Source organism: Solanum dulcamara, chromosome 2, assembly GCF_947179165.1.
Source record: "Solanum dulcamara chromosome 2, daSolDulc1.2, whole genome shotgun sequence".
NCBI classification, from domain to species: Eukaryota; Viridiplantae; Streptophyta; class Magnoliopsida; order Solanales; family Solanaceae; genus Solanum; species Solanum dulcamara.
In genome coordinates this window covers 75,856,393-75,881,042 of record NC_077238.1, presented here as the reverse complement: position 1 = coordinate 75,881,042, position 24,650 = coordinate 75,856,393, and the positions used below count along the sequence as shown (strand labels likewise).

At 33.1% G+C, this 24,650-nt stretch overlaps 2 protein-coding genes across 2 annotated transcripts; one reads left to right on the top strand and one right to left on the bottom strand.

Annotated features, from left to right (window-relative positions):
* The first annotated feature begins 582 nt into the window (after positions 1–582).
* LOC129880775 (potassium channel SKOR-like) lies at positions 583–17,165 on the top strand. The gene is made up of 13 exons (XM_055954967.1): positions 583–1,399; positions 7,318–7,542; positions 7,791–7,854; positions 8,454–8,793; positions 11,217–11,512; positions 12,258–12,338; positions 13,019–13,117; positions 13,485–13,706; positions 13,917–14,105; positions 14,553–14,628; positions 14,707–15,001; positions 16,074–16,195; positions 16,598–17,165. The coding sequence occupies exons 1-13, from the start codon at positions 1,167–1,169 to the stop codon at positions 16,837–16,839; spliced, it is 2,484 nt and encodes an 827-aa protein (XP_055810942.1). The 5' UTR covers positions 583–1,166; the 3' UTR covers positions 16,840–17,165.
* A 1,770-nt stretch (positions 17,166–18,935) lies between these two features.
* Positions 18,936–20,743, bottom strand: LOC129877258 (probable methyltransferase At1g29790). The gene is made up of 2 exons (XM_055952749.1): positions 20,256–20,743; positions 18,936–19,928 (listed from the first exon to the last, which is right to left on the bottom strand). The coding sequence occupies exons 1-2, from the start codon at positions 20,659–20,661 to the stop codon at positions 19,156–19,158; spliced, it is 1,179 nt and encodes a 392-aa protein (XP_055808724.1). The 5' UTR covers positions 20,662–20,743; the 3' UTR covers positions 18,936–19,155.
* Positions 20,744–24,650: the final 3,907 nt, after the last annotated feature.

The following is a 24,650-nucleotide window of genomic DNA, read 5'->3' as shown; positions in this document are numbered from 1 at the left end:
TATGATAAGTCTATCTCACCCTCTCTCATTTAATTTTTAGCAGCGAGGGCAATGTTACATTGATGACTTGATGTATTATATATATTTAATTTAATTTATATCTCTACTTTATATATATATATATATTTTTTTTTTTTTTATGTCCAATCACATCTTAGACACATAAAATAGGAAAGGCACTCGCGTATTATTTTATTTTTCTATGAGTACAAATGTATTGCTTATTACATCACCTTAGCTATGGCTGTATGGTATTACACGTAACGGCAACCAATTTTTAATTTAATAATACTAGTTCAGATTATTTAATAACGCATAGATAAAATTAAATAATTAAACTATCAAAAAATATAATGGCACTGAATAAAATCTCAAATTTCGAGTTTGGGTAAAAATTCTCAATAGAGAATTCTTCCTTGGAATGAGGCACAAGCACTACATGATTCAAATTTAAATTAGTTGAAGATTAAAAATTCAAAATAAATAAATAAATAAATAAATAATCCCGACGAGTTTGAGTTTCATATAAATATCTTCTCTCCTTCTCTCCCTGTTCTCCAAAAAAGTTCACCATCTGATAAATCAATCTCTCTGGATCTCAGGTTTCTATTTCCAATAGCTGTAGATTCAGCAAATTTTAGTTGATCTTTCTAGTGAAATCAATATTTTCTAACTGATCTTCAGTATATTTCTCTCTCTTTAGCTACTGTGAATTCATTCAAACATCAAAGAATTTTCCAGAAGTTCACTACAGGGAAGCTGAGATCATCGCTCAACGGATTTGACATTGCTGAGAAAATCAATCAATCAAACTGAGCAAAATTTTCGATTTTTTCGGATGATTTGTGCTACTGTGAGAAAAAGAGTAGTAACGGAAAGAGTGAGATTCGAAGAAAATCATTCCAGTTTATGCATACACACAGAAATCAATCCAAATTTTGCTCGCATTTTCCTGATGATTTTGTATTTAAAGCTGTGAGAAGAGTAACGGATACAGTGAGATTCGCAGAAAATCGATTCAGTTTCTGCACACACTGATAAATCAATCCAAATTAGCTGAATTTTCGAATTTTTCTGATGATTTTGTGTTTACTGTGAGAAGAAGAAGAGTAACGGACACTCGGACAGAGTGAGAGATCTGTGAATTTTACAGTGTGTTTGTGAAGATGTCGATGAGGAGATCAGGATTAGAGGAAGAGAGGAATGGAAGAAATTCACCAAAAGAGTATAAGATGCACGATTTGAGAGATAGTATGAAATCGTTGAGAAGTAGCAGTGGATTGGCGATAATAGAGAACGAGTTAGGAGCTGATTCAACTCCTTCGAGGTTTAGCAGGGAAAACGTCATCAATGGCCTCAAAGACTTTTCGCAAGGTTACGTCATTTATCCCGATGACAGGTACGCTTCTAGCTTTCTCCTTTCTCTGTCTCGAAGTATTAGTTTTCGTCATCCCGTTCACTGTCTTTCTAGTTCAACAAGTTTTTATGGTGGAGTAGGAGATATTTTCATTCTAAATTAGAATTTTGGAGTATTCAAATTGATAGCGCTGGTGATATAAGATGACAAATGCCTGTGAAATTCGTCGAGATGCCTCAAAATCAATTCGAATATCATGGTTATTCAAATAAGAAAAAAAATAAAGAAATTTTGAGTTAACCACAAAATTGATATTTATAATTTTATTTTATAATAAGCTTTCTTTACGTGAAGTTGGATAAGTGGAACTCAATGTTGTTTACCTTGAATCGATAAGGTTAAGAGAATAAAATTAAAAATATAAATGAGAAGTAATTATTCGAGTTTTATGTGTAAAAACATTTCATCTACTGCTTTCGTCCTATTTAACTGATAGTTTTACTTTGAAAATTATTTCAAAACAATAATTATTTTAATATTTAAGAAATAATGATTTCAAATTATATCTTAACATTAACATTAAAAAAATAGCTTCTTTTTTTTCGAATAGTATTTAATTCTCAAAAAATATTTAATAAATAAGAATAAATAAAATTATATTTTATATTTTTTAATGAATACAAAAAGAACTAAAACGAGGTTAAAATGGAATGGATTTTTTAAATTAATTTTAATATAAATATCTTATTGTATGAAGTGTTTAGCCCGTAAATTGGGAGGGAAACATAAAAATTATCTCAGGACATTTACATAAATTAAAGGAAAAAGGCTTAAATATACCATTAAATTTTGAAAAAATGCTCATTTATGTCATCCGTTAAAAGTTTGGTTTATTTATGTCATTTTCGTTTGAGAAAAGGCTCATCCATACCATTATTTGTTAACTGGAAATATTTTCCATTTTGTAAAATTATTTTATATGCGTGGTTATCGGAAAAAGGTTCAAATATGCCATTGAATTTTGAGAAAATGCTCATCTATGCCATCCGTTAAAAAATTGGCTCATCTATACCATTTCAGTTAACAAATAATGACATGAATGAGTCTTTTTTCAAACGAAAATGATATAAATAAATCAAATTTTTAATAAATGATATAAATAATTTTTTTTTCAAAATTTAATGATATATTTGAGCTTTTTTCCTAAATTAAAGAGATGTAAATTGCAAACGGTAATAATTAAGAGCCCGTTTGGATTGGCTTTAAGTTGGTCAAAATCAACTTAAAGCCCCTTTTCAGCTTTTGGACGTGTTTGTCTAATGCTAACTTTAAGCCAGAAAGTTCTTAAAGTCAGTCAAAAATGAAAAGTTAGGATTCCTAACTTTTTTTTTCCTAAGTGCTTAAAGTCATTTTCTTTGACCATGGAAATTACTTTTATATCCCTTATATTTTAACTAAATTCCCAAACTACCCTTTTTATTCTTTTAACCCTAAAATTCACATAATTTTCCTCATTTAAGCACTTTTATCCAAACACTCAACTGCTTATTTATAAAAATAACTTTCAGCACTTTAAAATTCTAAAAACACTTCATACATAAAAGTTATTTTTTTTAAGCCCATCCAAACGGGCTCTAAATAGTTTTACAACTGAAGACTGGAGGAGTAGTAAATATTGTCGGTACCTTCGCGCGAAAAAAGTTACGGCGACTTGTCGCTTTTGAGTGTCAGAGAAAATCATTTTCGTTCAGTCATATTCGTCAGGCCGGGCGAGGATTTTGCGTATATATTACCCAGTTTTGGCTACAGACGATGATTATAATCCCCAAACACCAAATTTGATGGCCCTATTTTTAGCGTAAATCAACGCCATTCCATTGTTTCAAATTTTATACTAAATTTATTTTATATTATTATTTTTTATTTCATAAAATAATTTTTTTTAAAAAATATTCACTATAAATAATTTTCATATTATTTTTTTATAGCCATTTAATATAAAATTATTTTTTTAAAAATAATATAAATTGCTAGAAAATATTATATTTATACATAATAATAGATAACACAAATAAAAGTGATTGTATATTTTAATTTTTATGTATATCAATTACTAGTTGTTGAATGTTATTATTTTCGATAATTCTAAAGTATATTTAATTATTTTTCCACCAATTTATATTTTTGCATATTTAATTTTTGTGAAGGTTAATTATAATTATATCCAATTCAAAATTTATAGTAGAATTAACATAAATTTAATTTAAAAAAATTCATGTATAGAAAAATAATTTATAAAAAAATTTAACTTTTTAATCTAAAATTAATATTATAAAAATATTACATAAAAATAATGAAATATTTAATTAAAAAATCTAATTTATATTATGGTTAATTAAAAATATTCAAAAGCAAAATTGGTGTGATGAATAGTGTTACACCAAATTTGGTGCAACACTATTCACAACAAAATTTGATATTGTTTTGGAGCATCAAAACATCAAATTTTACACGAAATATAGTATTTAGTGTAAATTTTGATGTTGGGTTGGAGATGATCTAACTGCTACTAACAATACTTTCCTTTTTAGATTTTCAATATACCAGAGGATAATTAATATTACATGAAATATATTTGTTCATTTTAATTTATTTGTCTTATTTTTATTTTATTTTAAAAGATTTTTTTAATAACTTTCTAATTTCAACTTTTCACACGATATGTTTAAGACCCCAAAATTAAAGAATATTTTAATACATTTGACATATTTTTAATTTAAAACCACAAGATTCAAAGTTTTTTTTATTTTTTTAAGCTCCATATCAAGTGAAAAGCCAAAAAAGGGGTCAAATATGCCCATGTACTATTGGAAATAGTTTAAGTATACCCCTTGTTATACTTTTGGATTATATATACCACTCTTGTTATACTTTAGGTGTAAATATACCCATTTCATTATATGCTTTAGTACAAATCCGATCTTAATTTTAATGGAAGAACACTTGAAAAATTCAAAATTAAATAACTCATTTCCAATTTTAAATATCTGATTTTTTTAGGAATAAATGAAATTTTTAAGTACTAATTTGAATTTTTCCCCCTAGAAATGCTAATGCAGAATACGTTGCATAATTTTAAGTATTAATACATGAAATTTTTAAGTACTAATTTGAGTCTTTTTTTTCTTACAAAATGATAAGACGCAAAATTTTAAAAAAGAATTACTCACATCTCTTATTAATGTAGCTATATTAATAAGATATAAAATATAGATTCAAAATTTCTTTAGCCAAGAAATACGTTGCTAGCGTGACACATCTCACATTTAGGGTTATATTTAAAATTGAAAATGAGTTATTTAATTTTTTGTTTTTCAAATGTTCTTCCGTTAAAATTAAGGGCATATTTGTATCAAAGTATAATGAGAGGGGTATATTTGAACCGAAAATATAATATGATGAGTATATTTAGCCCAAAAGTATAATGAGAGTATATTTAAATTATTTCCAATAGTACATGGGTATATTTGACCCTTTTTCGTATTTAATATGTCAAACAAACTACTTCCTTCTTTTTCAATTTGTGTGATGTTATTTGAGTTGATATAGAATTTAAATAAAAAAAAGATTTTAAAAATTTGTGGTCTAAAATAAGTCATAATATTTATATTGGTATAAGTCATCTCATTAAAAGTAAAATACATATTTTCAAATTAAATTATTATTAAATATTGAATCGTATCAATTTTTTTTTAGAATTAACTAAAAAAAAGTATAATATATAAAAGAATGTAATTATAATACTACAGATACTAATAACTAATAAGCTTGAATTAAAAAATTATCCAAAAAAAGAGAAGATATTTTTTCTTAAATAGGCTAATTTTTTTAGATGTAATTAGTAGCTAGGTTTTCAGCATAAAATTAATCTGATCTGGAAAACGCCAAGATAACTCATGCGTCGCGTGTTCAATGAAATTAAAATTTCTACAAGAACATGTGTACGCGGCTTAAGCTGTTGCCAGAAAAAAATGTATCAATAAAAAACAAAGTTTTTTTGTTTCAATTGCAAATAATGTACCTATAGACTATTTGGATTGATTTTTTTTTTTTAAGTAACTTATAAATTAAAAATTGCTTATAAGTTAAAAATAAAAAAGTAGGTGCAGACTAATTTATTTTTTGACTTATTAGCTGTTTTCAACTCATAAACTCTGCTTAAAATAAGTTCATCCAAATAAATCAACTATTTATTAAAATTTATTTTAAGCATAAAATAACTTTAAATTGGTCAGCTAAACATTCAAAAAAATCTAAAAATAGCTTAAAAGCAATTTACAATTTATAAGCCAATTCAAACGGCTTCTGGGTCATTTCTCTTGCTGCTTTTTAATTTTTCCTTTTTAAATCAAGTACACTTTGACTAATAAAACTTGAAGACAAAAGATCAGTACGGGGAGAGGCCATATAATCTCATTATTGTTATAATTTGTCCAAATACATCTACGCCTTTACACTTAGTTCGAAAATCAATAGACACTTGAATTCAACCCTGTTCCGATTAAATATGATATTATATACATATCCGTTCCTATAGAATAAATATTCATAAAAAACGTTTACACTTATCAAGTTACAAAAGGCCAATTATAAATGACTTTCATTGCAAGTTTTGATTGGTAATTTGGAAAAATTTATAAGTGACTTGTCAAAACCAGTTTAAGAATTGATACTTTTGGTGATTTGTGCGTATTGTTTTCCAGTAATTTCATCCATTTATTATTATCATCCAATCTACTAGGCATATCCATCTCAGAATTTCACCTCTTAATAAATCAAAACGATAATTAATAAATACAGATCATAATAGTTATATCAAGATTAAGAATATAAGTACATTTAACAGTTTAGAGAATATGTTCTTGTCAGTTAGTCTAAAACAACTATCTCTATTCGGTCCCATTCAATACATACAAAATGCACTAACACAAGAAGTTGGAACTACACCGCTCCCATAATCAAGATAAATTATATATAATTTTGTGCTACAGTCATACCGATGACTTGTTCAATTTCCATCTTAGATTGTGAACAAAAATTATTTATACTTATAAGAACCGATGATTTAATCCTCTGTGTATAAGCTAAAACTCTATACACTAAATCATTTACTATATAAGTAAATAGACACATAAAAGAATATATGATCTATTAAAATTTTTATTAAAGTTGAATAAACAATTGTTCTATAATAAATACTATATCCAAAGTAATGGTTAATAGTATATATTCCATGGTTAATAGTATATATCCCAACATGCTCTGATTGCACAGAAATATTGTTTACACTGTGCATAAAATTTACACTCTAACAATGATTAGAAAGCGATCACGAGGTTTATGGGTGAAAGGAAAAAAGGAGCTGCTAGTGGGTTGACAGAGTGGAAAGTGGGTTGCATTGCTGCTTGGAGGTGGTACTATAAAGTCGTTAAGTGCAAAATACTAATGTTTACGAAATTCAATTTTGACAGAGAAATATATCATAGTAGAGTAATGTAATTTCTAGATTTAACTTATTTATAATTATAACACTTTTTTCTTACAGTATAAGTGCAAATAATATGTTACAGTATCTTAGTTTGTAGACCACTACTCTTTTATTGCTAGCATTTACATATAATTACTATCTTTTAGGTTGAAATGTAAACTTTTAAAGTTAAACGGACTGACTTGATAATTATGTATAAATAACTGACTTTTTCCCCCTTTGTAATATGTCATTCACTGATGGAAAGAACACATTTACTTGTATTATGAGAGTTTTTGTTGGTATCATCAGTTGCTTTCTCAATCAATTATTTTCGTGCCAGAAGTGGTTTCGTATCATTACCTTCTTTAAGTCTCTCTCCGGAAAATATCTTTGATGTTTTAAAATTGATAATCTAGAAAACTTGATGCAGGTGGTACAAGCTATGGGATAGGTTTATCCTGATTTGGGCTATATATTCAACTTTTTTTACACCAGTGGAGTTTGCATTCTTCAATGGATTGCCCAGGAAACTATTTCTTTTAGACATTTGTGGTCAAATAGCTTTTCTTATCGACATAGTCATACAGTTTTTTGTAGCCTACAGAGATAGTCAGACATACAAGATGGTGTATAAACGAACCCCTATTGCTCTTCGGTTAGTCCCCTTCTCTCTTCTACCTTACTATTTGCACAGGAGGGGCAATGGCGGTACCTATGCAAGTTCAGCAGAACCTAGTGTCTCAGGTCAAATCCTTTATATACATGTAAAAAAACAAGTAATATATATAAAGTAGGATATATATCTTGCAAAACACACATCATCTAAATTCTGAATTCATCACTGAAGAAAAGTGCAACAGAATGTATGCCTTTAAGTATACTAGCTGATTTCTCTCGTTGCAGGTACTTGAAATCTCATTTTATCTTGGATGTTCTCAGTTGCATGCCGTGGGATAACATTTATAAGGTACTATATTCGTTCCTAAATCCTCTCTCTAACATCATGCTTTTAGAGTTATCAGAATAATGATCATGCTTTTAATTTTGTAGCACAATTTAATCAGTCAATCTGTTATTTAATTTGGAGACCACCAAATGTTTTAGAACATGCAAAGCAAACAAGTATTTAGCAGTTAGAAAATGTGATAATGATAAAAACAACACTAAGGAGGAAGGAAACTCGTGTTGTGTGACTTCCATTTAAGGTTTTTGGAGATTGTCCAACTAGTTTTGATACTTCTTTTTGTTCACATTCTCATAGCTTGTATATGTAAGCATCCTTTCTTGAGAGGCTCAGAGGCATAAAATTCTTGAATAAATTGATAAAGCTCACTTGTCTTGATATACTCCTTTCTCATAAACTTCAGTGCAAACCCAGTAAAGAGAAATGAAAACTTTCTTGCCAAAAAGACAATGGAGTGGCAGCTCTTTTGTCTACTTAATTTCCTATCAGTTTTACCCTTGGTGAAGACCAAATTTTAAATGAGTTGATACCGGCATTTTATGTTAGATACTTGATCCAAGTAATGCCTTTCTTATTAATGCTGTTCCGTATGAAATAATCAGGCTTCTGGCAAAAAAGAGGGAGTGAGATACCTTGTATGGATTAGGTTAAGCAGGGTGCGCAGGGTTACTGACTTTTTCCAGAAGATGGAGAAAGATATTCGGATCAATTATCTCTTCACTAGGATTGTGAAGCTTATCACTGTTGAACTCTATTGCACGCATACAGCAGCTTGCATCTTTTACTTTTTGGCAACTACTCTGCCGGAAGAGAAAGAAGGCTACACATGGATTGGGAGTTTGACCCTGGGCGATTATAGTTATTCACACTTTAGAGAGATTGATCTCTGGAGGCGGTACATAACTTCTCTGTACTTTGCAATTGTCACTATGGCAACTGTGGGTATGTGTATTGCTCTCTTTCTACTTTCACCCTTGTAATTATTTGAAAAATATATTCCAATTATATTGGAGATGAAATTAGAAGATTGATGATATATGTGTAAAGATATGACACCTGAGCCTAAATTGTCTATCCATATAAGCAAACCACTTCTCCATTTCACACTTAGACCTAGTTAGATTGTGGACCGGGAGTCCATATTGGGATGAACCTTGCTATGATACTATGTAAATAAAGGAACAACATGACAACTGGGTCTGACTCAACCCCAAAAGCAAACTGGGAAGTGCCTAAGTCTATATAAGCAAACCACCATCCATTTCCCAACTGAAGTGGGACTCTAACCCATTCTAACAATATGGAATCCACAATACACAAGTTGTTACAAATGACTTAAACGATTCTTCATAGTTAATTGTCTTTTGTGACTGTTTGAGCAACAATCCATGATTAAAGTTGGTACTGATTTTTATGGCTGGGATCTCTGCCCTTTCTCTAGAGCCGCCAATAAGGGTTGGGCCCGTTGGACCAGCTCGGCCCAACCCGTGATTTGATAGGGCTGGGCTAAGATTTTTAGAGCTCATTTAAGCATAGAGCTTTTTTAGTCCGGCCCGGATAAGCCCGCTAACTTGTAGGACCTGAGCAACGTGGGTTGGGCTGGCTCATGGGTCAAAATAAAAAATAATATAAAATAGAATACTAAAATTAACAAGAGGAGTCCAAACTTAAATTCTTAAACCATGCATATAAATATTACAAAGTTCAAAAACCCAAATATTAAAAATATTTTCTTATACGGTTGTATCCAAAATATTTACATAAAATGACAATGATTTCAGATGGAAGTCATACAACCAAATCTTTACTTGAAGTCAAACTTATTAAGTATTCCCAAGATTATTTAATTTATGAATTTAAGACTTGGTTAACAAGTAGTAAAAACCATGTAATATTGTCTTGTCGATATTTATATTAACATTTAAAATTAGAATTTAAATTGTAAAAATTATACTTCTAAAAAAAGTGGATTGGCCCGGCGCGCCCTGTAACCCACATAGTTGTGGGTTGGGCTGACTGTTTTTTGGCCCGCCAAAATAATAGGCCAGCCCGACCGGACTCGTAAAGTTCCAAAGCCTGTATAGACTTAGCCCGGAGAGGTTGGGCCAGCCCATATTGACAGCTCTACCTCTTTCCTAGATATTTTTTAAGTTTCATAAGATTACTTCTGCCTTTCCATTTTGGGGGATAACAAGGTGAAGAGTTTTGCTGTCAAGTTCTCTGTCCTTTTTTCCTTCCCTACCCCCATTTTTTTTAAAAGTTGCCTCTGTCCTTTTCTCCTGCTACCTGTTGTTTTAGTTAGTACTTGTAAATGAAGGATGCAGACATTTTGCCTACCAAGATAGTTCTTATTTTATAATTTATATCATATGATATAAGTTATGACTCTAGAATTCATTTGACAATTATAAAGTTAGAAAACTCTGAAGTTGAAATTCAACATGTGGCATTCTATAACCAGGACTAGAACTGAAACCTTTTTCCTCCAATTTGTGTCCACTAGAGTAAGTTCAGGATATATAAATACCTGAATCAGATGTCTGAATAATAAACGTATCATCAACTGCAGGTCTGACATAGTACAAATTACAAAGTAATCATGAGGTTTGACTGGTAGTATGATGACCGTTTAGTAAACAGTGGTAGTGCTTGTTAGATTAGGTGCACGCTTTTCAATCTATTTTAATCCTCTAAAGGTAGCTCTAAGCTTTATACCCTTTGATTTGCCTAAATAATTGCCCTTATCCATTTATTCCAGTATTTATGCATGTTTTGAGCTTATTATTGGAACTGAATACATGTCACTCACTCGATCTCAATCGTATTTTAGAGATTTCCTGTTATCTTTATTTACATATGATCAATTTGGCAGTTTAAAGATGAGTAGTCATAAATATTGAATAATTGACCGTGCACGTCAATCTATCACTGGTACCATGCATGTGATCTTTTCTACATCCCCTCCTTGCACCAAGAAAAAGATAAAAAAGAAAATAGGTAACAAAAGAATAGGAAGAGAGCACAGATGCTATTGAAGACAGATAAATATAGAATAAGGTTGATGCTACTTTTACATAGTTTTGGATTAACATAAAGATTCTTTTTTGTGAATGGACAGACCAAACTGTTTTTTTTTTGGGTAATGGGATTATTATAACCAGAAGAAACTATTTGAAGGATATATAAAAGAAGCAAATTGTTTGTTTTGAAGCGGTACTCATATGCTTTGGAGGAAGGTTTCTTTTCCTTCTTCATGCTACTTATTAATTTGACCATTCTCTTCCCCTCATGGCATTCTTTTTATACCTTTTCTGGATATGTTATCACATCCTACTAATGTTAGAAGACGTCTTTCGGTCCTACAGGTTATGGTGACATACATGCAGTCAATCTGAGGGAAATGATATTCGTAATGGTTTATGTCTCTTTTGATATGATTCTTGGTGCTTACTTGATTGGTAACATGACAGCACTGATTGTCAAGGGATCAAAAACTGTGCGATACAGGGACAAAATGACAGATCTTATGAACTATATGAACAGAAATAGACTCGGAAGGGATATTCGTAATCAAATTAAAGATCACTTGCGATTACAATATGAATGCGCTTACACTGATGGAGCCGTTCTCCAGGACCTTCCCATCTCAATTCGTGCCCAGGTAAATAAACAAAAGGAAAAATCTTCATATGTGTGCAATTTGCTCTATATTCATTAAATTTATATACTCAGGGACATTAGAATCAGCTAGTTTGAATTCTTTGAACTGTGGTTTCTTTTCTGTTTTCCTCAATTTACGGTGCTATATTTGGACCATAGGAGTTAATTATAAGTTTGTTTTCCTTTGTTACTGATGGAGAGAATACTGACATGTTAAGAAAGTTGCGGACCTATAATCTACACGCCGTGGGTTCAGAAGAATAAATCTACAAAATAAATAAATAAATAAATGTATATGTATGTGGTCGGGCAGTTGACACCATTCGTGCAGCTCACTACTTATGCAACAAGGAATTTCGCTACAGTTCTTCAATTCTATTGTGAAAGAGCATTCATTGTCAAAACAATTATTTGGTTTTGCTATTTTTCAGAATTGTGAATTGGGTTTGAGCATAAAGCAATAGGATTGCTGAACCCACAGAGACCCTCTGGATCCGTCACAGGGTAGAAACCATCACGCATTATGACTTTAAAAGAAGCAAGATCAGTATTCATGGTTTTATTTTGGTTGGGTGGTTATTGACTTGGGAAAATATTTCGTTGTCAGAAAGGACATTAACCATCTTTGTTAGCCCTTCTAAAGTTCGTTATCTTTCTTGCCTTTTGTTTTGACCATTCCTTCTCATTGCTGATGCATATAACATTTTTTCAGCAATATTGTAACAAGCACTTCAACCTTTTTGCAGATATCCCAGACTTTATATCAGTCCTGCATTGAAAATATTCCTCTTTTCAGGGAGTGCTCCGCAGAATTCATAAGTCAAATTGTAAGTTATCTTCTTTGTCAATGATTGTTTATTTAATCTTAAAACAGTCTTTGTGTCCTTTTCCTGAAGAGATCTGTTTCATTTTCACTCTAGTTGAAATCCATGATACTATATGAGATTTTTTGCCACAACCTCTAGAAACTGATGGCTAATAAGATCCTTATATATTTGCTATATTGATCCTAATGAAGCAGGAAATAAAATAGTCCCACACCATATGTTCCACAATGAGTCAGCTATAAATCTAAGATCCAGAGTTGCTCATGTTCTGAATCTTGTGAACAGCTTACATAATTCATCTTTATTTAAAGTTCGCTTGCTTAATTAAATTGTATAGCACATTTTACTTCTTCAACGTGCTTAATGAATTTACATGTTTTATGTGCACCCAAGGATACAAGGTTGGGATCCTAGGTTGAGAACATATTTGTGAAATGGTCCTAGGTAACTTTATGGGTTTTTTCTGCATGTAGACATGCTTTTCTGTCAAATCAACCTGCATTGCCACACTCTGCTGAATTTAGAAACAATTCGACATGCATTCTTCTTCTCTACTCTCTTAATGTATACCTTTGGATGTTTGCCTCTTCACACCTTTCTGTTTGGTTCCTACTGGTCCCAGTCAAAGAGAAAAAAGTAAATCTAGCGCTGAGGAGCTGATTTTTCTGAAAAAATTTCAGGTAACTCGAGTGCGTGAAGAATTTTTCCTCCCAGGAGAAGTGATCATGGAACAGGGGCATGTAGTTGACCAACTTTATTTTGTCTGTCATGGTGTCCTGGTAATTCTTTTATTTTTATTATTGCTGCTTGGCATTTTCTATGACGCAACCTTTTATGTTATAATAAGCTTATATTCATTTGTGGCTTAGAAAATGTATATCCTATTAGAGGTCTCCAAACCATATTAATATCACTAGTTCTGGATCTATTATGGGCTTGGTTCTCTAACCGGATCTAGGAAATTGTTAGACTGTGATGGTGTGATTAGAAACTCTAGAAAAGGAGAGAAAAATACAATATACCTGTTCTCTAGTTTCCCATTGCTCCGAAACTTCTGCAGATCTTACAACTGCTGACTTATCAATTCATGTTTGGCATCTAGCTGTAGCGAATATTGTGAGACTAATTGTGATTATTTTGATCCAGGAAGAAGTTGGTATAGGAGAAGATGGGTCACAAGAGACAGTAGCTCTTCTTGAGCCTAATAGCTCGTTCGGAGAAATATCCATTCTTTGCAACATTTCACAACCATATACTGTCCGTGTTTGTGAACTATGCAGACTCATACGGATTGATAAGCAGTCATTTTCAAATATTTTGGAGATCTATTTTCATGACGGGAAAAGAATCTTGACGAACTTACTAGAGGTAATCTCTCTTGGGCAGCATGCCATTCTCCACTCATACCACCTATTGCTTCTGTCTCTCTTGGCAGTAGTACAAAAGTTGACTAGAAAAGTACATCTGAATTAGTAAGTTCATAAATGTTAATTGTTCTTTTCCTTTTAGAAATTAGCATCTTTTTGCATTAGAAGTACTTAATCACTCAAAAGGTCTAAAAGCAATATTAACTGACAGGGAAAGGATTCTGATATCCGTGTGAAGCAACTGGAGTCAGATATAACATTCCATATCGGGAAACAAGAGGCTGAGCTTGCTTTGAAAGTGAACAGTGCAGCTTATCATGGTGATTTGCACCATCTGAAGAGTCTGATTCGAGCTGGAGCTGATCCCAACAAGAAAGATTATGATGGAAGATCACCTCTGGTATGATCTTAACTAATAGAAACATATAGTTTTTCTGATTCATTACTTTTTGATATTTCAGCGAGTTGCTTATTTTAAAGGAAGTTATTTTCTGAGTAACCATTAAACTATTGTGAAATCAAAGCCATTTGAATGTTTATCAGTCCGTGAGTGGACCTTAACTCTTTGTTCATATGGAGTTGTTTGTTTTCCAAGCTCATGAATGTCTTTCTTGAGCGTGTAAATTTGTAAATCGTGCAGCATGGTTTGGTAGTATTTAGCTGTTATAACAAATAAGGAATTCCAGATTGAAATTCTGCAGGTATTATTGGTTGTAGTTCAGATGCTGCTTCCATCAAAATACTGATTCTGTCTTTAAGAAAAATAAACAAAGAGAATGATCCTAAAAGAAGGCTGAATTTTAAAAGAGTGGAAACTTATTCCTAATCAAGGCTTGTTTATGAACAGCATCTTTCAGCATCCAGAGGATATGAAGACATCTCCTTTTTCCTTATCAAAGAAGGTGTCGATCTCAATGCTTCAGGTGGGTTTTAAAACCTGTACTTGACCGGTGAACTTCCTTGTTCTCAAATATTTACTACTCATGCTTTTTTCCAAGTAGACAACTTTGGCAACACACCGCTCTTTGAAGCTATCAAGAATGGACACGATCGTGTTGCTTCATTACTTGTTAAGGAAGGTGCCTTCTTGAAGATTGAAAATGTTGGTAGCTTCTTGTGTATGTTGGTTACAAAAGGGGATTCAGATCTACTACGAAGGCTGTTGTCCAATGGTATTAATGCAAACTCCAACGACTATGATCACCGAACACCACTCCACGTAGCGGCTTCTCAAGGATTATTCGCGATGGCGAGATTGCTTCTGGGAGCTGGTGCTTCAGTTTTCTCAAAGGACAGGTACCAGTTGTATCTTTATTGCTATATTACTGTAGTCACTTCCTTAAGGGTATGCAATCTTTAATTTAGAGCAAGCAACCTTTGTCATAAAAATTGACTTTATATTGTTGCTACCAGTATTTGGAGAATTCATTGAGGGGAGTAGTTTTTTTTCTTGATGATTGTTTGAATCTTTCATCTGATTCCAAATGGGGTGAACTGGATAGTGAGGGTTCATATAGCCAAGGCATAATTAGGTTTACCTGTGGACCTTTCTTATTCTTTTTCTTTTTCAAAATTTCGTTTTGTGGTTGGAAGGTTTTCAACTTTTGTTTTTATCATACGTGACATGTATAAAGTCACAATCTTCTTTTTATATATGATTATCCTTACAGCTAATATCTAACTTTTACTCTTGCTAATTTTGAATATGATACCCAATCGATTTGAAATCACATTAACACTTTGCTTATTTTTAGACATGTGAGAAAGTTATCTATGTTCTTCAGTGAAATGGGGAAATAGATCTTTTCCCTTTTCCTTAGGCATTAAGAATGAAATATTGAGAATATGAGGCCTCATGTAAAAAATGAATGCTTTCAGAATAAATTTCTGAATTTTCTCATCAGTGAACTCAAAGTTGCACTAATTGCTTTTTCTATTTTTCCTGTCATCAACTAAATGAGATAGAGACGAATTAAGAATGAGAATGACTTCTCAAATGTGAGGAAAATCCTGACACAATTTTCTTTTAGTGAAACCTGTTCTTTTTTAAAAAAACTTGTTGATGACCTAGATGAGATTATTGTCAAGTCCATCCCAGTTCAAGCTGAAAATGCCTTGAATCATACATGATCATTGGTCACAGTGGTAGTTTTGTTTCCATATCGAGATTATTAGATGCTTAGTCAATTTTTTTCTTGAGCTTGGTGTAGTTTCTTTCCTTCAAGTTTTCAGGATACTCGAGGTGAATAGATCATCGTGGTTACTCTTTCAAAACATTACATTGTACTAGCTGAATTGTGCATATCTGTACTCATTTTGCAAGTATGGCTAGCAGCTTAAAACTTAAAGGAAACTTGTTATGTTGCAGATGGGGAAATACTCCAATGGATGAAGCTAGACTAAGTGGAAACAATCAGTTGATCAAGCTTCTGGAAGAAGCAATATCAGCTCAAATATCGGAATTCCCCAGTGTTTCACACGAGATCTCAGGTATTGCAGAAGCAACGCCGTCACTAAGGGCAGTGGAGTATATTTTTCCTTTAGGAGATTAAATTATACCCTTTTTGTGGTACCACTGCTTATTTTCTCTGGGAGACTCCCTTGCTCCACTTGCTTTCCCTTTACTAGTGACCTACAACAAATGCCAATAAACAGTAAAAAGTGACTTGAGGAGGAACAAGAAAAGCTTTAACTTCATGTTCATTATTACCTGTAAGTCATGAATCATTACTCTTCTTCCAAAAAAAAAACAACAACAACAGGGGCTGTAACTTCTTTTCAACTAAAGTTTCTCTTGTCACTGGCTAGATTGTTACTTATCATCATTTTTTAAAAATTTTATTGGCTAAGCTGTTTCAAGCTTGCTAACCATATAATCTCTGTGCATAACAGGAAAAAAGCACCCTCGTAAGTGTACAATATTCCCTTTCCACCCATGGGAGCCCAAGGACCTCAGGAAACATGGTGTTTTACTGTGGGTACCTTTTAGTATGGAAGAGCTTGTTACTGCATCTTCGGAACACCTCAATTTCCCATCCGGCTCTTGTATTTTATCAGAAGATGCAGGTAAAATTCTTGATATAGATATGATATCTGATGGTCAGAAGTTGTACTTGATCAGTGAAACAACTTGAGAATATCTCGTCTATACATAGTTACCCCGTGCAGCTTTGGAGTTTGTATATTTTATCAACCTAGTTGAAGAGGAAAATAAATAGTTAGTCACTGCTGCTGAGATGAGAAATCTTCCCACTGTAGCAATCTATGCTTCTCAACTCGAGTGTTGTTTGTAGTGATTTGGTACATGTACCTTGCAATATCAATTTCTGTTGTTGTAACCTGAAGTCTAAATTTTACTGTACAAGGCAGTTTTTGCGGCAGGATCTGCCATTACTGCAATGTTTTACTATAGTTGTCAAAAATTTGAGCTGAGATTCCATATTTGGGATTTTTCTATTTACTCCAATTGTCTAGAAATCCTATATTGACGCTGGGTGTGTTTGGTATGAAGGAAAATCTTTTCATATAAAGTATTTTCTTTGAAAATAGTTTCTCTTCTTATTTATTTTCTTGTGTTTGATTTGTAGAAAGAAAATATTATCCCAAGAACATGTAGGTATAATCTGGAAAAATAATATGAAACCGAACCTGAAAACATTATAATTTGAAAAAATACTATAATTGGGAGTTAGGTCTCAAGTTGAGGTCAGCAATCATCGGGTCGGGATCGGGATCAGGGTCAGGGTCGAGAATCAGGTTTTGGGTTGGGTCAGGAAACGGGTTTGAGGGTCAGAATTTGGTGTCGAATTGGATCTCGGGTCCTAGGTTGGGGTTCGGAGTGGGTTTGGGTCAGGGTTGGGAGTCGGGTCCTAAGTCAGGGTCGAGTTTAGGGGTCAGGTCTCGAGTTGGATCCTAGGTTGTGGTCGGGAATGAGGTCCCTAGTAACTCTAGCCACAGTCGGAAGTTGGATCTCGAGATAGGGTCGGGAGTCAGGTTGATTTTTGGGTCAAGAGTCATGTTGTTGGGTGCTGGGTTGGGGATCAAGAGTTGAGAGTTGGGTCTCGTGTTCGAGGTCAAAAGTCGGGTACTGAGTTTGGGTTAGGATCGGGAGTACTCTGTTAGTGTTTATATGATATGATCAAACTAAACTTTGACCACATGGATTGAAATTTCTTCAACCCCATAAAAGTGATGGTTAGCTTACCAATAGACAAAACAATGTGCTAAGTCATATGCTATTGTCTTTTTGGTGCTCATAAAATGGTTTCAGTCTTTTCCCACTAATTCTGGTGGAGCTTTCTTCTAATTCAGCTCTGTGTAGTGGTCCCAATTCCAAGCTTTCCTTTTCTAAATTCCAACTCTTTGATGTTATTCCTTCTTGGACAAAATAATATATACAGTGTTAAAAGTCATTCCTTTGTCTACAGAGGGTTATAGGTGAAGTCATGTGCTTCAAACAATGATGCACAAAATGATCCAAACGTCAGCCTTCTGAGTCTTTGAAGCACAAATTAGAGGGGTTGGATTAGTATTGGCATTATTGTACATTGATGCTGAAATTAGTTATTTCAATTGTGAGTTGATTATTATAGTACCTAGTACTAGATCCATACATGTAAGATGCTTTTAATTTTTTTGTAAATTGTGTGCTTCACCTCGCTTTTCGCTTCAATCCCCAGACCTTGTTCCACTTTGGCTCTCCACTTAAAAAAAAAAAAAACACTTTTTCCTAATTACTGCTTGGGTGCTTCATCCATGAACAAGAAGATTTGATTTTATAACCCATTACAAATTTGTTTTTAGTTTTATGTCCTTTGTACGAGAGATTTTCATTTTTACACTTGAGAGATCTGAAAAGGTTATTTTCTTCCATTCAATTTGTAACCGTACCGACTAGGGGCGGACCCACGTGTTCGTTAAAAAATTACATTGTATATATAAGATAAAATTTTTAAGTTATGTGTATATATTTAACATTGAACCCCCTGAGCATAAGTCAAAGGACTAGCTTAGTGGCAAATGGGGTTCAATATTTTGCCCCTTGTCTCAGTTTCCGAATAACGAATCCGAATAAGCACATTTTTTTTCTGATTAGCGTGTTTAATTTTTTTTGAACTCCCTTCATAAAATTCCTGGGTCCGCCACTGGTACCGACCATATGAGATCACTTCCTCATGAATTTCGACTAAAAGAGTAAAATCTTACGCTCTGAATATGAAATCTGGTTTTTGGCATCACCAGCAAATTTGAAAGCTAATCAGGGTTTAGTCCACAAACATTACAAACTCATACTCAAGTTACCTCAAACTGTTAGTTTATATCTAGAGATGTAATCTAAAACGAATCGATAGTAAATAATAAAAAAGAAGAAAAAACATCAGTGCTGAAAGATCCCTCCTTTCTCTTCTGTTTCTAACAAAGTAAGAAAGTAAAAGAAACATCTAATACTGTCACCAAGAATTCTTGAGTGGCTTCTCCAACAGTGCTGAAAGATACATTTCATTCAGCTCGGGGCCTCTATCCAACTTTCGCCCTACGACCCACTTGACCTTATTGAATCCAATGCTCTCTATAAGGGGAGCATAGACATGCTCAAATTGCTCACCAACACAGAAGAAATGGTCAAGCCAGAACAGCCCACCAGGCCGAAGAACTCTATAGATGTCGAAAAATAAGAAGTGTAGCAGTGTTGATGGTATCCAATTACTCAACACATGCATTGAGTGCACTATATCTAGTGTGTTGTCAAAGAAAGGAAGTCTCTGTGAAATGCTTATGTACAAAGGTATGACTCCTCTTGATGCTATAAATGTATTGAAAGGACCATTGAGATTCATTGAAGTTGTTAATATTGTTATGTTCCTTTCTCTCATTCTTACCGCGAACGTAGCCACACCACCTCCAATGTCAAGTCCAATTCTGATTGTACCAGGTTTCTTCACTGCTAGTACTTCATCAATGGAGAAGTCAAGGCCAGCTCCCTTTGTCGACAACCAACGGTTTTTCTCTCTTCCATTGAGATCAAAGCAGTCTTTGCAATCATCAAATGATTTCTGAGATTTCACCCTGTTTATGAGACATTCATAGTTTTTACAAGTATATGCTGTCCAAACAACAGATGAATCTGATGGTGTAGTCCATAGACTCTCAGGAAGAGGGTAAGGCTCAACATATTCCTGTTGAGAAGCAGGACGGCATCTGCGGCGAGGGAGAGGCTCACAACCTGTAAACAGAAAAAGAGAAAGAAGAGATTTTGAGGAACAAATTACTTAATTCCTTTTCCTACTTACACAATTATAGGAATTATATATACAGTCAAACCTCTCTATAACAATACATTTCACTATAACGGACAAGTTCCCTTTGGAACCGATTTTTCATGTTATGTTATACTACATGTTGTATATAACAACATATCACTATAGCAACCAAAAATATCAGGACAAACGACGTTGTTATAGAGAGGTTTGATTGTATAAATGTTTCCTATATTTACAAGGAATAATCTCTTTCCACACTAACAATTTCTGAATTAGTTCTGAAGACAAACCTTTGAGAAGCAGCTTCTGTCCCAGGATCTCATCATCAGGGCAAGAGCCATTGACTCTATATGACATGTAACGACGAATTAAATCCGGGAACATGGTGCACGGGCGCCCCACCGGAGGGTTGATTTCGTCAGAATCAAAGTTTCTGCTGAATCCAAATGGTAGTTTATGTGGAGATGTGAAAGCAAGGAACTCAGATGGAAGGTCTAAATCAGCTGCTGGTTTATCAGATTCTTGAATATCATCATCTCTAGTTGCTGCAATGGCATTATATGTTTGTTGGTATAGTAAACAAGAAGAGTGCTTAAAGGTGTTAGAAATGGAAAAAGTGAGGAGATTTGAGGACACAAGAAGGAAGAAAAAGAACAGATTAGGGGAAAAAGATCTTGGCTTATGAGGTGAGTCCATGAGTTTTTTCTTTTGGATAATCAATGCTTTGATCCCTTAAAGTTTAAGACGATGCAAAATATATGATAGCTGATATCTATATGCTTATAGATATAATATACAGCATAGCAATTGTTTTTCTTGCCTTAATATTTAACTAGTATTTTCATCCTTAATTAAGACAGTGGGGAGTTAAAAATTTGGCGAAGGATGTGCAAATTTTCTTCTCAGTTGTGTTACGGATATGCAAAATTAAATATACACTCATAATAGCATCTAAAGTCAACTGAATTCAGAATGAGCTAGTGTGATCTTATATATCACTGACAAAATAGAAATTAGCTACGGATTCGTTGCTAAATCTCCTGTCGCTAAAATTGGATTTTTGATAATAGGTACATTCTTTTTTTCTTTCATATGTACAACTAGTTCGAGCTGAAAGTAATGAGTTTAGGTGGACCTTCAGAATTCTCCCTAGATCTGCCTCTGATTTCATGTTTACTTGGACCCACAAAATATAGTCAATGATAAATAAGTGTATCAGGTGCTCGACCTAGTTGTAGGAGACCAACACAATGTGAAGATCCAATAAGTCCTACTTCATAAAAAATAATACTTATATCATCATTAAAATCCAAGGTTTATAGTTTCTTAATATGAGAAGTAAGAGAGGACAAAAAGCAACTAGCACATTTCCAGCTTTAAGATTGACTTATATGCATTTTTTTTTGTGTTTATATAATACTATAGTCTCGTTTCAAGTATAGATACACTAAATTATGTAATGTAACGTGTGAGTTTTAGTGGCGCATTTTGAGCTGCATATTTTGCGGATTAAGTCACATGATTAGTTTAGTTTAATACTTCCTCCATTCCTATTTACTTGTTATTTTCTAATTTGATTTTTCTTTTATTTGTCAATTTTGACAAATCAGAATAATTTTTTTCTTCTTATTATACCCCCAATTAATATTGAGTTAATATCTTTGAAAGATATAGTGAATAAATATGTTTAAAACTCTATTATTTAATAGGGATAAAATGATAAACTCACTGTATCAATTATTATTTTCTTAATAGGTGTGTCAAATCAAAATTTAACAAATAAAAAAAAACGGAGGGAGTAATGAATCTAGTGGCAATTTTTTGGAAGTCGTATTGACTTGTTCTTTTTCAAGACATAGTTGTTGATGTTCTAGAAATGTGTACAATATTTTGAGCTTTGTGCATTCAATTTCCATAAATTTTGGATCGAGGAATATACGTTAGTATGTGTGTATATATTATGGTTGTACCAGGAATTTGAACAAGTCAACTAGGGAATTAAGAAAATTCAAACTTGCAATCAAGTGTACTTAGAGCTAAAGATTTTCACTAAAGAATTCAAAATATCAAAAAATAAAGATAAAAAAGAACTGAGAATTCAATCTTCTACTATATATACATGAAAAATAATGTTGATTTCCTATGTATAATGCGAAGTGGAATTTGGATACCTAAGCAATTTTTTTTTTGGTAGTTAAGTATTGCTTATTAATCACCAAAGTAGGGAATTACATATCAATAGCTTGTTACAACTCATCAAGCTATATCTCAAAATAAGAAAATACAATTACGAGCTACCTAAGAATATTGTTACTGGAAATACATAGCTATGAATGACAGATTGCAGTTGGATTGGACCTCTAACACATACCACATATACAATCTCCTTTGCTATTGCTTCGTGTGTGTGACTCTTCTTCTCAAATATTCTACTATTCCTTTCCTTCCATATTGCATGTATAACTTCCGGGTATACCATTTTGAACAATTGAGCTTGAGTAGTCTTGTCTTTGGATAGTTTAATAACCAATTGCAAATGGTGTTCCCAATTGATCAAATCATATTGCGTTCTTTGCATCCATTTCAACACTTTATCTCACACAACTTTAGTGAAAGAGCACTGAACAAACAAATATTCTCTAGTCTCATTATGTAGTTGACATAGACTGCACTTCTCATCTATCTCCAGCCCCCATTTCAGGAGTCTGTCAACCGTTAATAGCTTTCTTTGTAATTGTAACCATGTAGTAAATCTTGCCTGTGGTCTTGCTTTGTTGGAATATATTAAATTTTTTCATACTACCTTTGGGTGATCTCCAAGTAGGTGACAATATACCTTCCTTATAGTATTTTTACTTGTCCAGCTTCTTGTACTTGTATAGCATAAGCTCTTGCTTCTATGATCCTCCTGATCATCCAGCAGGCTTACTTTGGCACCTGCACATTGCTTTTTTGTTGATCTTTTATGTAATAAATGTGCACCCATTTAATCCACATTTTGTCTGCCTTATGTTCCAAGTCCCAATATTATTTTACTATTGCAGCTTTGTTCCATATGTTGATGTTGGTAATATTAAGCCCTTCCATATATTTTGGAGTACATACTTTCTCCCAAACAACTAATGCTTTTCTTGTAATGGTGTTACTGCCAGACCACAGAAAACTTCTACAATGTGCTTCAATTAGCTTTACTACTTTTAAAGGTAGCATGAATAGTTGTTCTCAATATGCTTGAATCCCAAAGATGACAGTTTGTATGAGTTGAGTCCTTCCTGCATAAGATAGAGTCTTTGCTGTCCATGAAGTAATATTGTGTGTGATTTTGTCGATGAGTGGTTTCCATTGGGTAAAGGTGATTTTTTGAGTAGATAGAGGAACTCCTAAATATCTTATCTTGCAGGTGACGACGACGTCGAGTTGTTTGAAAGGAAATTCTCCTAAAGAGTATCCCAATTGAGTAATAATCTTATTCTGCATTGCTTGAGACACTCCTCCAAAATAAACTAAACTTTTATCGAGATTAGCTTGTAGCCCTGATGCTTTTGAAAATTTGTCAAAAGCCTGTTGTAGACACTTAACAGCTTTCAGCTTACCTGTAGAGAATAATAATAAGTCATCTGCAAAGCATAGATGACTTATATTCATCTTACTGCATCTTGGGTGGTATTGGAAGTCCTTCATGTTTTTCAGCATGTTAAGTTGCCTGCTAGGGTATTCCATAGCTATTGCAAATAGATATGGAGAGATCGGATCTCCTTGTCTCAGTCCTCTAGCAGCTGCAAAAGGAGGAAGTGGCTCCCCATTTAGCATCACACTGTAAGTCACTGACTTAACATATTCCATGATCCAGCCAATGAATGTTGTTGAAAAACCCAACTCAGCCAGAACTTGTTCTAGGTATGGACACTCCAATGAATCATGGGTCTTCTGTATATCAATCTTGATTAGACATCTAGGACATATAATCTTGCTTGAGTATCCTTTGATAGAAAATCAGCTTGAACTTCACATATGATAGTAGGCATCACTTTCTATATTCTTATGGCTAATATTTTGGAGATCAGTTTGTATACTATAGAGCAGCATGCATTAGGTCTGTATTCTCTAATATTAGCAGTCTTGGGTACCAAAGTAATAGTGGTACAGTTAATAGTCTTATAAATAGTACCTGTGTAAAAGAACTCTGTAACAGCTTCAATCACTCCTTGCTTGATAATGTGCCATGATTTTTTAAAGAAGACAACATTAAAGCCATTTATTCCTGGTGATTTATCATCACCAATAGCAGTCAGGCTCTCTTGTATTTCATTTTCTGTTACTGGAGCCAATAGTTTAATCCTCTGGTCTTGTGATAAAGTAGGTCCTGTTTGCATTACTAATTTATTTACACTAGGCAAATTCTGTGCAGTGGATCCCATCAACCCTTTTTAGAATGCTATAATTTCTTCTTGGATATCCTTAGGTTCAGTCAATGTTACCCCAACAAGTGATGTGATCTCAGTAATTTGCTTTCTTTGAATTCTTTCTTTCATCACAGCAGTAAAATATTTTGTATTAGAGTCTCTCAATTGTATCCATTTTGCCCTGGATTTTTGTTTCATAACACTCTCTTCTATCAGTGACCACTTCTCCAACTACTGCATAATAGTTTTCTCCTGGTTTTGCAAATTTTTACTCCACTGAAT

Excerpts from the sequence above, each read along its gene's own strand:
- LOC129880775 (XM_055954967.1), top strand. The coding sequence starts at position 1,167 with ATGTCGATGAGGAGATCAGGATTAGAGGAAGAGAGGAATGGAAGAAAT. Across the intron at positions 1,400-7,317 it reads GTCATTTATCCCGATGACAG|GTGGTACAAGCTATGGGATA; the intron begins GTACGCTTCTAG and ends AACTTGATGCAG. Across the intron at positions 13,707-13,916 it reads TCTTGACGAACTTACTAGAG|GGAAAGGATTCTGATATCCG; the intron begins GTAATCTCTCTT and ends ATTAACTGACAG.
- LOC129877258 (XM_055952749.1), bottom strand. The coding sequence starts at position 20,661 with ATGGACTCACCTCATAAGCCAAGATCTTTTTCCCCTAATCTGTTCTTT. Across the intron at positions 19,929-20,255 it reads ACAGAAGCTGCTTCTCAAAG|GTTGTGAGCCTCTCCCTCGC; the intron begins GTTTGTCTTCAG and ends TTCTGTTTACAG.